The 13,131-nt window shown below is 43.0% G+C and overlaps 1 protein-coding gene across 6 annotated transcripts in view; it reads left to right on the top strand.

Moving 5' to 3' along the window:
- ABCB11 (ATP binding cassette subfamily B member 11) overlaps positions 1 to 9,922 on the top strand; it is an 81,086-nt gene extending 71,164 nt beyond the window's left edge. For 5 of the 6 annotated variants that reach the window (XM_053408980.1, XM_053408970.1, XM_053408990.1 and 2 more), the window contains exons 24-29: positions 919 to 1,160; positions 1,462 to 1,618; positions 5,591 to 5,788; positions 6,293 to 6,499; positions 6,959 to 7,105; positions 8,040 to 9,922. In XM_053408980.1, the coding sequence (XP_053264955.1) occupies positions 919 to 1,160; positions 1,462 to 1,618; positions 5,591 to 5,788; positions 6,293 to 6,499; positions 6,959 to 7,105; positions 8,040 to 8,240 (1,152 nt within the window). In that variant the 3' untranslated portion in view covers positions 8,241 to 9,922. The remainder of the gene's footprint in view (positions 1 to 918; positions 1,161 to 1,461; positions 1,619 to 5,590; positions 5,789 to 6,292; positions 6,500 to 6,958; positions 7,106 to 8,039) is intronic. The other variant, XM_053409011.1, reaches the window with a different exon arrangement.
- The last annotated feature ends 3,209 nt before the right edge of the window (positions 9,923 to 13,131 follow it).

The raw sequence follows: 13,131 nt of genomic DNA, 5'->3' as shown, positions 1-13,131 counted from the left end.
GATAGATGATAGATAGATATAGATATAAGGCTTTCTGGGAAATGATATATAATGAATTGAAAAAGGTATTTAAATATACCTTCTTGAAGAAACCAGAGGCCTTTCTCTTGGGCATGGTCGGCCAAGTGGTGCCAAAGAAGGACAGAACTTTTTTTATGTATGCTACAACAGCAGCAAGGATACTCATCGCAAAGTATTGGAAGACGCAAGATCTACCCACTCTGGAAGAATGGCAGATGAAAATGATCGACTGTATGGGACTGGCAGAATTGACGAGCAGAATCCGTGACCAGGGAGAAGAGTCGGCTGAAGAAGATTGGAAAAAATTTAAGGACTATTTACAGAAACATTGTAAAATTTAAGAAAGTTAGATGGTGTTGGATTGAAATTGAGAGGTTTCTAGCTGCAATAATATATAAGAACATAGATGGGGAAAAGAAAGGGTTTGAAAAATAAGGTAATGTTATAAGCTGTAATGCTTTAAATGAAGGATTTGCTGAACAAATAATCTTAATTGGGATACAAGAAGGAGAAGTATGAGGAGGTCTGAGAAATTTGTTATTTAAAAGTATGGTTTATGAATTTTATGCCTGTGTTTAATGTTTCTGTTTGTTTTGTTTGTTTGTTTGTTTAAAAAATTGGAAAATTTAATAAATATTCCTTAAAAAAAAAAGATAGATAGATAGATAGATGATAGATAGATAGATAGATAGATAGATAGATGATAGATAGATACATAGATAGATAGATAGATAGATAGATAGATAGATAGATGATAGATAGATAGATAGATAGATGATGAGAGAGAGATGATAGATAGATACAGATACAGCAGCTCACCAGATGTATGGCCCATATCACTCAGACTGACATCTAACAGATCTTTGCTACTCCTCCATTTCCTTTTCTTTTCAACAGATTTCCAATGAAGCACTTGCAAACATCAGGACTGTCGCAGGAATTGGGAAGGAGAAAAAATTTATTGAAGCATATGAGAAAGAGCTGGAAGTCCCTTACAGAGCAGCAGTCAAAAAAGCAAATGTTTATGGATTCTGCTTTGGTTTTGCACAGAGTATTCTGTTTATAGCCAATTCGGTCTCCTATCGGTATGGAGGATTTTTGGTTGACAAGGAAGGACTTCACTACAGCTATGTGTTTAGGTAAAGGAACAGAAACACACCCACACAAAATATCTTTCCCAAATAGAACCTGTTAGTTGATCGTGCATTCTCAACAGACACATCTGTGGGCATGATAAAATTGAATGACAACTCAATGTTAAGAGGCAGTATATCTCTGGATATATAAGTTATTGGAGACCAACCATGGGGAGGGGGGAGGCTGTTGCCTTCCAGCCTTGCTTGACATAGTTGGCAGGCCACTGATGGAAACAGGATAGTAGACCTGCAGCTCTTCTTCCTAAGCGTCATGTAAGCTGACGTCTTTCCTTCCTGATTTCAGGGTGATTTCTGCTATTGTGACCAGTGGAACTGCATTAGGAAGAGCATCCTCCTATACGCCAAACTATGCCAAAGCAAAAATAGCTGCAGCTCGCTTTTTTCAGCTGGTGGATCGTGTTCCCCGAATCAGTGTTTACAGTGATGCTGGAGAAAAATGGGTAAGAGGAGAAATTTGTGTTATTAGAATCACATAATTGTAGCATCCGAAGGTCATCCAGTTCCCTCTTCTGTACTGGAGCAAAGAAGATTATAGTGTGTCAAGAACATAAAATTAGAGCAATACAAGGTCTGCTGGTACCTTGAGGGCACAGAGTGTATTTGATTAAAGAAAACTGCATTGGCTTGAACAAATAATACGTGCCCAGGGTAAGGCAATTTGGGGTCAGTTGTAGTTTGAATAAAGTTAGTGCACATACTCCAGGCACCATGAATGTGGCCCGACTTTTCATTGTACTCTCAGCTTTAGAAGAAGGAATTCTTTAAATGATGATTTCTGGTAACTCATCTGATAAATTTCTCCTCGTCTCAAGATTTATATGCTCTTTGTCTCCAGATTGTCCCTCCAGTCTTAGCCCCTTGTTAAGTCCTCCCAACATACAGTGGTACCTCGGGTTACATACGCTTCAGGTTACAGACTCTGCTAATCCAGAAATAGTGCTTCAGGTTAAGAACTTTGCTTCAGGATGAGAACAGAAATTGTGCTCCGGCGGCGCAGCAGCAGCAGGAGGCCCCATTAGCTAAAGTGGTACTTCAGGTTAAGAACAGTTTCAGGTTAAGTACGGACCTCCGGAACGAATTAAGTACTTAACCCGAGGTACCACTGTACTATTGTTCTTGCAGTCTTCTGTGAGCACTGATGTTTTGAAACTTAGACACATTTCTAAGGTCCTCAAGGCACCTTGTGAAAAATAGGCGGTGTGATTAAAACCGATTACAAACTAAACCAACAACATAAAAAAACCAGAATTAAAAAACAAACAACCAGATGGTAGCGACTAAGGAGGAATAATATCGTCAAACCTCCTGGTTTAACAGGCAGCAATTGTGGGTTTCCTTTTTCTTTGTCTGCAAAAAATGTGGTCTGTTAGGAAATCTTTCCTAGGAAGAAGGGGAAGCAGCTGTGCTTTGAGCACCCTTGTGAACCCAGTGCCAGCATAGCCATGTACCTGCTATAGCACTGGCATGGGGGGAGGGCTGAGACTCAGTGGCCATTGCAGAGCATTTGCTTTGAATGCAGAAGGTCCCTAGTTCATTTCGTTCCATTCTCTGGGTATGTACCCTGTCTGGATCCCCAGAGAGTCACAGCCAGCATGCATGGACAACTCTTCAGGCCATTTAGAACTTGTGGGAAATGTTTCCACCTGAAACAAAGCCATGAACTGAGCAGCTCCACAGAATTTTACTTAGCTTCCTAGTGAAAGTTCACACCACATAATAACTCTTCAGCAGAGAAGATTATGGGCTCACCATGTTTGCCACCTGCTTACTGCAGCCATCACACAATGACTTGAATATGTGTGAGTGAAGTATTGATTTGGCATTAAGTGGTGCCTTTCTTCAATATTAATTAAAAGTCGTACCTGAGACAAAATGTTGCAAAATGTGGAGGTTCAGAATACTCTATTCCATTGCTCTTCCACCTGGTTTTCTGTCATTCCCGCCCAACCAAATCAGTCAATCAGCATTTTGTGGCTGCTGCGCGTGCTCAGCCTTCTTGGGGCTATTTTTGCAGCCCCTCCCACCCTTTTGGGGTTTTCCCCGTAAAGGTTTTTGCACTTGTGCAAACCTTGGGGCTCCCCAGAACCTACTAATACCTCCCTCTTGTGTGTGTTTGTGTGTGTGGTGCCATTCTGACGCATTAGGCCTGGCTCCCACTTCATTCCTCCTTGGCGCAAGTGGAGCAACAGGCCACGGTCCTTAGCTTAGCATACCCAAAGCAGGCTTGGGGTTGTGTCAAGTCACACACGCCAAAGCATGGTCTGAAGCTAAGGCTCGTTCTCGGCTTCCTGATCATGTCTTGTTTGAGAGAAAACAAACCACAGTACCTGGACCCAGACATCAACTCTAAGCCAAGGATTCTGGCTTGTTGCTGCCACAAGAGCTAAGGGAGGAATGAAGTGTGAGCTGTCTGCTCGTACATGGTAAGCCATGATGTGCAAAACAGCCCACAGTTGGTCACTTTGATTCCACAAAAGAAAAGTGGAAGGTATCACTATAGACACACACAGAGAGAGGGAGAGAGGGAGAGAGAGAGGGAAGAAGAAGAAGAAGAGTTTGGATTTGATATCCCGCTTTATCACTACCCGAAGGAGTCTCAAAGCGGCTAACATTCTCCTTTCCCTTCCTTCCCCACAACAAACATTCTGTGAGGTGAGTGGGGCTGAGAGACTTCAAAGAACTGTGACTGGCCCAAGGTCACCCAGACGCAAACCTGGTTCCCCAGATTACGAGTTTACCGCTCTTAACCACTACACCACACTGGCGAGAGAGAGAGAGAGAGAGAGAGAATGTATGTGAATACACTATTTCTTGATGAAGGCAAATTTATCAAATGAAGGGCCTGGTGTTGCTTGGTAACAGCAGTCACTTTATTTTGCCCTTCAGAACTCTGTACAAGCCACAGACTGTAATGCTGGATATGTAATGGACACCTGCACGTCAGTGAATTTACTGTGCCTCATTTTCTCATGGCGCAAATATGAGGAACTTAGGCAATACTTGCAGAGAAAGGTGTATTAGGAATCCTGCACCACTTCCTTTGGCTATTGAAAGTTGGCTGTTTTTTAACTAATGAGGCACAAATGACTCACTAAAAAAATGCACAAAGCGGTTCATCTAGATTCATGAATTTGTAAACTGGTGGCTGTTAGAATGGTTTCACAACATGTACAGAACGGAAACCTCAGTGATATAGCTCACCCCGCAGAATGAACACTAGGAGAGAGTGGACTTCTCTGATATTGGGCCATACAGTACAAGGAAGCTTCCCTTGATACACCAGCCTCTGTTGCTTCATTGGTTCTTCTTTTTGGTTCAGCATCTTCAGGAACCGGACGCTGCTGCTTCAGAATTATTTCAGCCATCATACACATAAAAGTAATGTGAAAACCACTTTCCTTCCTATTGCGCTAGGGGCATTACACTAGGTTCATTCTGAGGAGTGTCTGACTCAGAAATGACATGGAATATATTTTTAAAAGTAGTGGTATTTGTGGGGGCAAGTCCCAGGCAGCAGTCCTATGCACACTTATATGAGTAAGCCCCATTTGAACAAAGCGGGTGCTATTCAATGTTAGAGCAGATGCGCTGAAATCAAAGGGATTAAATGACTTACATAAATCTGTTGCCAGTTGATCAATCAGCGCAGTTATTCAACTCAATCTCACAGGTTCAGTGTGTCTCCAGATTAATAATTTGGGTAACAGCAAACCAAAGCTCCAGGACTCAGGATTGTTAGCAGGCTTTGCCAACCTATCACTCTCCAAATGATTTGGACCACAACTTCCATCAGCTCCAGCCAACCTGTGCAGGTTGCACACATGCTGACTCCCACTTCCTTGTGCCTAATTTGATGGGAAAGAGACTTAAAGCTCTTAGTTTACATGGAAAATGAGCAAATGGTTTACTTTCCTCAGTGATGCTGGTGCTGTGACCGCAGGAAACAACAGAAGTTGGTAGAGGTCAGCTGCAATCAATGTCAACATGTCTTTTAAACCTTCCACACTGTACGGAACGTGTTATATTTTTGCAGCCTGGGGCCTGGGTTTTTTTTTTTATTGCAGTGTCAATGTTGCAAATGTTGCAAATCTGATTGAAATATGCATGAGGCTATTTCCTTCTACCACAAAGTGGTAGATTTTTCTCCTTTTAACCAATGTCTTGTATGTTCCCACACTAAGGTGCAACTGTCTCCTTACTCAGTGAGGTTTTGCAACGTGCAAATTGATTTAGTTTCCATCTGCTTATCATTTAAGAGCTACATGGCTAATCGGTTTTAAAAGTGTAATTGATCGTGACAGTTCTAGGAATAGTGGTAATAGTAATCATTACTTCCATAAGAGTCATTTGTGAATTCAGTTCAACCACACCCAGAACATTCCCCCCCCCTCTCTCTCCCTTTGTATAATCAGGATAACTTTCGTGGAAGCATTGAATTCTTGAACTGCAAGTTCACATATCCCTCTCGTCCCAACGTCCAAGTGCTAAATGGTCTTTCGGTGTCTGTGAAATCTGGACAAACCCTTGCCTTTGTTGGAAGTAGTGGATGTGGCAAAAGTACCAGTGTCCAACTTCTGGAACGTTTTTATGACCCTGAGGAAGGAAGAGTGGTATGTAGCCTTCTCTGCTTTCATACATAGTAAAAAAGCACCGAAGAGTTGTTATAAAGCAAACCCACAGTTCTCCCATCATGACCCCCTGAACCCAGCAGTTGGAGGATGCAGAAGCAGTCAGTTCTGGTTTCAGTGCATGAAGTAGTTGGATGAGAACTCCTAGGGGAACCTTTCCTGACCATCAGTGCTTATGGGGCCAGAGCCTGGACTCTCGTGGACATTTCCCCCTAAGGGAGCAGGTGCATCTGCAAATCACCCAACTTGCAGTGCAGGGAATACACCAGGTGGGAGGTCATGGAATAAAAGAGGAGTGAAGAGATACTTCAAATATAATTTTACTTAAAGACTTTAAGCATTCAGCATAGATTCGTGTGAAAATTATTTAAAGTTTAGTAAGCTCAGTGTAAGCTTAACTTAAAATTTAAAACTGAGGTTCCCTTATGACGGCGCCAATAGTCCATAAATAAATATTTTGTCTTTTCTGGGTTTTTTCCTGTGTAGTTGATAGATGGACATGACAGCAAGAAAGTAAATGTCCGCTTTCTGAGATCTAAAATTGGGATAGTGTCCCAGGAACCTGTGCTGTTTGGCTGTAGCATTGCTGACAATATAAAATACGGCGACAACACCAGAGAGATTTCTATGGAAGAAGTGATAGCAGCCGCTAAGAAGGCCCAGCTGCATGACTTCGTCATATCGCTTCCTGACGTAAGCATCTTTTTCTTCACTAGTGTTCAGTGTTGTGAAAGGGAACGGTGGCTAAATAAGGAATCCATGGTGTGTGAGTCACAGAATCTCAACCATTTTCCTAGATGCAGCTATGCACATGCTATAATATACTCCTGAACAGCAGCTCACTTTTGGACAGCCAGTGTGGTGTAGCAGTTAGAGTTGTTGGACTAAAAACGACCTTGGTCCAGTCGCCATCTCTCAGTTACTTCACAGGTTTGTTATGGGGATAAAACGTGGATTACTCTCTGCCCTGAGAAAGTTTCCATATCCCAAGGGTAGTTCATATCACCAATAAAACACGAATAAGAGTTGTTAAGTTTCATGCCACATTGCCTCCACAAGCAGCACCATTATTTTCTTCCAGTACTGCAGCACTGTGCATATTTCTGATGGTAAAAGGAGTTGCTTAAAATTCAGCCAATGTATGTTTTCCAGCAATACAAAACTAACGTTGGCTCTCAGGGATCACTGCTCTCTCGTGGGCAAAAGCAGCGCATCGCTATCGCCCGAGCCATCATCCGAGATCCCAAGATCTTGCTACTGGATGAAGCAACATCTGCTCTGGATACCGAAAGTGAACAGGTAAAGAGGAGGGAGAGTAAACCACGTGGACTAAAAAACAACAACGTAGAGCAAGTAGGGCAAGTCATACTTGCATATTAACCTTTTGATGACAAGTAAGTCATCCTCAAAGATGAAACTTTTCAAGCAGAACTTTCTTACCAACCTTCTTCACTGTAAATTTAGGCTTTGCTCCTTGGTTGTTGGGGCAAAGCTATTTCACCATGACTGAATCCCATACCGTATCTTAAGGCCAGCTGTGAAGGAATGGTTCTGTAGCATCAATCATGCCTCAAAGATAACAAATGAATAGGATGAAAAAGAGCTGCTCTCTCAATTGTGAATCACTGGGTGTAGAAACATTTCTTTGGTTCTTTCCTCTCCCATACATTCATGTGATGATCATGCGATGACTTTCTTAATAATTAGACTGAATGCTTGCGTGTAAAGGTAAAAGGTAAAGGACCCCTGGATTGTTAAGTCCAGTCAAAGGTGACTATAGGGTGTGGCGCTAATATCCGCTTTCAGGCCGAGGGAGCTGGTGTTTATCGGCAAACAGCTTTTCCGGGTCATGTGGCCAGCATGACTAAACCGCTTCTGGTGCACAGGACACCATGACGAGTGCCAGAGTACACAGAAATGCTGTTTGCCTTCCCACCACAGTGGTACCTATTTTTCTACTTGTGCTGGTATGCTTTTGAACTACTAGGTTGGCAGGAGCTGGGACAGAGCAATGGGAGCTCACCCCGTCGTGCAGATTCAAACCACTGACCTTACGATCAGCAAGCCCAAAAGGCTGAGCACTACTTCGGGGAGAAAGGACTTATTTGGTTACATATATATATTAATTATGTGAATGACCAGATTAGAATGCAATTGCCAGAGCAACATTGAGATACTCTGCAGAAAGTTGCCTTTACTACCTTTACTTTGTTACTTTCTCCCTTGTCTTCAGACTGTGCAGGCTGCACTGGATAAAGCTAGAGAAGGCCGAACGTGCATCGTCATAGCTCACCGCCTTTCTACCATTCAGCATTCTGATATCATAGCTGTCATGTCGCAAGGAGTGATCGTTGAAAAGGGCACTCATGAAGAACTGATGGCCCAGCAAGGGGCATACTACAAACTGGTTACCACTGGGGCACCTATCAGCTGAGCTTTCACACTTACTCCATGACACAATCAATGTAATTTACTTGGGGATGTGATAAGACCAAGGATGAACATGTCAATAATCTTTATGTTACACATTCACTCTGCTATTGCAAATGTGCAGGAGAAAGCTCACCCCCCCCCCCCGCTTGCCAGCTTGTGACATCAGTCATTAAACTCGCTGTGGTACGAAGAAAGGCAACATCTACTCAAACAGTGATGCTGTTGGGAGAGTGCTCAAAACCTGGTGTTTTTTTTAATCAACTAAAGTTTTGCCGAAGTATTTATATGTCTGGATTATTAGGCCACATACCTGTGACACCAGTGAAGTCAACAACTGCAGATCTGCAGCCCCCAGTCCACCTGTTGTTGGGATACTGCCAGGGAGACAGGCATCTCCAGACGATCCATCGGTCTCCCGTAGGACAGCATCAGACAGTTAGCGACACAAGCCTCAGACACATTCCAGGACTCGTGCACGCCCTTGCAGCAGACTCCGCGACAGAAGATGCACCCAGAAGAGCATATTTACAACTTTATTCAGCGTTGGTCTGAAAAAAGGAAAAACATGACTGCCTGCCTTCGTGTCGAGGCAACAGACAGATACAAAAGCTATATACAAAACGGAAACTCCCTGTGAGCAGGAAGTACGCAGGCTTGTGACACACAACAGCCTGCTCCCTTTTTAAGGAGGAACGGAAATATCCTAACAGCTTCCATTTGGCACTCTGGGCAAACAGTGGCATCCACTGGCATGACCTACTATTACTCATTTCACAGTTGTGATCATGGAAATATCTAAACGCAGGTGTCCACATATCCGTAAACACGAAGGAAGCATTGTAAGGTGGCTGTGTGTGTCCATGACACCTGTTCTGCACATAAGTGCACTGCATGTGCCACTGGAGGTTCAGCAAGTTATGAAATTATATTCACCACCAATCAAACAAGGGAGAAATTTCGCACAAAGCCAATGCCGATCTATGTATGGATTTGCGTGCTGATCCATATTGCAATCATTCCAGCACACTGAACTGTCTGGATGCATCTTGACATAGGGATGTACAGTTCCATTGCAAACCATTCAGTGCACATGAATATAAATGGATCAGGCAAGGCATGTGTCGCACCAGCAAGCTATAGGTCCTGTTACAGTAGCTTTTTCAAATGGAGAAAAAGTCAGCTGCAGTTTTTCCCTTGCTCGTTAAAAAGGCATCTGGAGCTGCCATGATGCCTTTCTCAAAACAAAGAACACTGGAAAAAACAGCTAGGGGGTGCAGGAGACTGTTCATACTGATGCTGCAGAAAGTGACAGAAAAATTTCCATCAGTGCTGCTGAATCAGGAAAAGAAAACGCAGGAAAAGGCAAATGCAGCCTCACTACACTCGGTCCTTTGGAGGTAGGGAATGTTTGTTGTCATGTGTTTGCAAAAGTGAACAACCAATGCTAACTGAATATCTGAACTAGCTTTCCCCAGCCTCCAGCTACTGTGCTAGCTGGGGCTGATGGGAATTGTAGTCCAAAACCAGGTTGGGGAAGACTGGTAAGTAAAGAATCTACACTGTATGGAAGTGGAGATACAGAAAGGAGAATTTGTATCACTACCGTCCTCCTTACTTTACCAGTTGGCTACCCAGCTACTTGTGTACAGTTATGTTTTCATTAAAGCAAGGGATGAAATTTTGGGTCTTTGCTGTCTTATGTTTTCTGGTGACTAAATATCATTCTTTTTAAAAAGGATGGAAAGAAGAAACTGCATCCAGAACCATTAGGCTGAGTGAGGCGGGTGTTGTGAAAGGGCAATAAACTGTGGTTTAATTTACTGTTGGCGTTATTATCTGGAATCAGATGTGCTACTCTGCAGTGAGGCGTAGCTCAGGTTGGGTGCAGGACGAGGCCCGCAGGGACCAGGCTGGATGCAGCACAAGGCAAAATTCAGGCTGGATGCAAGGCTCAGGCTGTGCTATATGAACACAGAGCTCTGGTGTTGCTTCAGCAACAAACAAATTGGGCCCTATGCATCGGAAGCAGCTGAATCCCAATAGTTAGCTCTGCCTGCACTGGAAGGTTAAGGGAGTTTCTTCAGTTAAAGCAGCCCCAACCTGCTCTTGTAGTCTCCTACGACAGTGGAGTGGGGGAGCCTCTGGTGGGAACATAAGAGTCTGCTGGATCAAGTCAATGGCCCATCTAGTCCGGCATCCTGTTCTTACAGCAGCCAACCAGATACCTGTGGAAAGCCAGCAAGCAGGACCTAGGTACAATGACATCCTGCCCACCTCTGATTCCCAGGAACTGGTATTCAAAGGCAATGGTCTCACTGGGGTTTCTGCAATGGAGTCTCCCAATTCCAATCATTCTCAAGCTGGAGGGGAACTTCACCCTGGCTCATCTGGTGGAAGCTGGCCCTGACTGCCTTCTCTGTTCTGGTTCAGAATCCTCAGCCTCATCCCCTGAAGAAGGGGATTCTGTCTCCAGGGCCATGATGGTACCCAGAGGTGGTTTGCATCCTCCTTGATGTTCCTGATAGCTGAGTGCTGCCAAGTCACAGCTGTCTTTGGCTGATTGAATGGGAAGAGCCAGGCCTATACATGACCATACTTTCTACCTTTTCATCTGGGCAATTCATGGGATTTATTATGGGCTTTCATCATCATAATGTGGAAAGGGAGTTTGAATTAGGCATCAAACAGTGACTTAGAAGTAAGGCAGCTCAAACTGATGAGTCCCAAACAAGGGCTATCCATCGTTATAGAGGTGTGATGTTCCAGAGCGTGTGTGTGTTTTTTTAAGGGTACGTGGTAACCCCAAATCTTAAATAAGATTTGTGGAAAAGGCCTTTTCATAAATGCAATCTGTTAATTTGGAAATATACATGCTGCCAAAAATCAATCAATTTAAAACTAGATTTCCCTCATGTAGCTGTTAGCAATTTACAGAGAGGAAACCGTTAACAGGAAAAGAATAATTGGGATTGTAGCTGGCTTGATATAAACGGTTTTCCCAAATCCCCCTGCTCTGCGTTTGAACTCTTCATGCATTGCAAATTAAGTTCACAAGGTGACATTCTAGTATCCTCCAGGCTTGTTAAGCATTGGTGATTGTCACTTAACAAGAGAATGTCAGAAATGTTTGTGAAAATTACTGACATTTACACCAAGGAAAAAGCGGAAAAAATCCTTTGGCAATAGCTCAACAATATACTTAGAGCAAATGAAGGCAGCAACATTTATAGTACAATCCTATACATGTCTACTAAAACTTAGTCCCACTGGGTTCAGTGGGGTTTACCCCCCCCCCCGGGAAGTGGGTATAGGATTGCTTCTTCTTGCACACAGAAAAGAAATGAATGCCTCTTCAAATACAGTACCTACTATCATCAAAAGAAAAAGATTTTTCCTTCACAATTAATATTTTATATCTACGTAAATTTAATTCACTAAAGTGTATCATTCATCAGCTAAGCTTTCTTTACTCAAACACCATCCCTGCTATGATGCACTTCTCTCCCTCTGTCTCTCAAAGGGAACATGCCTTTGTGCCTCTAGAGGAGTTTTGTATTTAAAATAAAAATAAAAAGACAGAACACAACACAGCAATATAACAATACAATTAGGTATGTGGCTTTTGTTAAAACAAAGCAAAAGCACCGTACTATGAATACAGTATTCAGAATTGATTGTCTGCTGCCTGGGTAAGGCACCCTACTTTTTGCATTTGAAAAGTTTGTAGCATAATGTTATGATGCTTTACATAAACAGCCGTGGAGCGCAAGAATGCTGATGTGAGCAGAACAGTAGACACCCAGAAATGACTGAGATAAGCTGCATTGTGTGCCAATGTGTAGTGGCAGAATTAAAATACAGTACACTCATATTTGCCTATTGTGAGGATATTTTTGTTGGACTACAACTCCCATCGTCCCTGACCATTGGGCCATGTTGCCTGGGGCTGATGGGAGCTGGGAATCAAACATCCGGAGGGGCAAATGATTCCCCATCCCTGGTTTAGATTTAGTGCATGTTTATTGTTCCTGATGCAAAATGACCTTGCCAAATGCTGGATGTGTGTGAATGATATATAGATTAATCTTTGTGACTGCCATTAATAAAGAAAATTTGGTTAGCTTTGGTTCCGTCTAAACATCTACTTATGGCATGCATCCATGGTATTGCAGTGGACCTTTCCTAGCAGGAGCTGGGATGTGATGAATGAATGGTGCTGAATTTGGGGTGCCAGCTGAATATGAAGAAATGTGGGCTTCAGGTCACACCTCAGCCATGACCTTGGTCAAAGCATTATCTCTCGCATATCTGCGTCTTTCAGTTCCTCGGTCTACCAAGGTGGAAAGGCTGTGAGGCTGAACGTTATTCCATACAAGTTGTATGTAGCACAGAGCATGCATATCAATAAATAGTTTGTCCTTTTCTAAGCTACAACTCTGTATACTTATCTAACAATGATTCAGCTGCTTTCAGGGGGTAAAAACTCCTGACCTGTTAAGTAATGCAGATATTACCAGTATTTGAAAGAGAAGTTTAATGTATAAAAGATGTTTCCATTTTCATCACTAGACTGCACAGTTCAAGGCAAGGGAGGGTGCAGAAATAACATGCAAGATACAAAAACACAAGTGACGTATCAGTGCAAAAATACTTGCCTTCCTGTTATGTTATGACCAACTAAGTAGTTACTTTTGCTTCACATTCTTGGAAAAATCTGAGGACAGCATTTTACTAGTACAGTGGTACCTCGGGTTACAGACGCTTCAGGTTACATACGCTTCAGGTTATAGACTCTGCTAACCCAGAAATAGTACCTCAGGCTAAGAACTTTGCTTCAGGATGAGAACAGAAATCGTGCTCCGGCGGCGCGGCAGCAGCAGGAGGCCCCATTA

This window comes from Podarcis raffonei, chromosome 1 (assembly GCF_027172205.1).
Source record: "Podarcis raffonei isolate rPodRaf1 chromosome 1, rPodRaf1.pri, whole genome shotgun sequence".
NCBI lineage: Eukaryota > Metazoa > Chordata > Lepidosauria > Squamata > Lacertidae > Podarcis > Podarcis raffonei.
The sequence above is the reverse complement of the archived record's forward strand: the minus strand, read 5'-3'. Positions and strand labels throughout refer to the sequence as shown.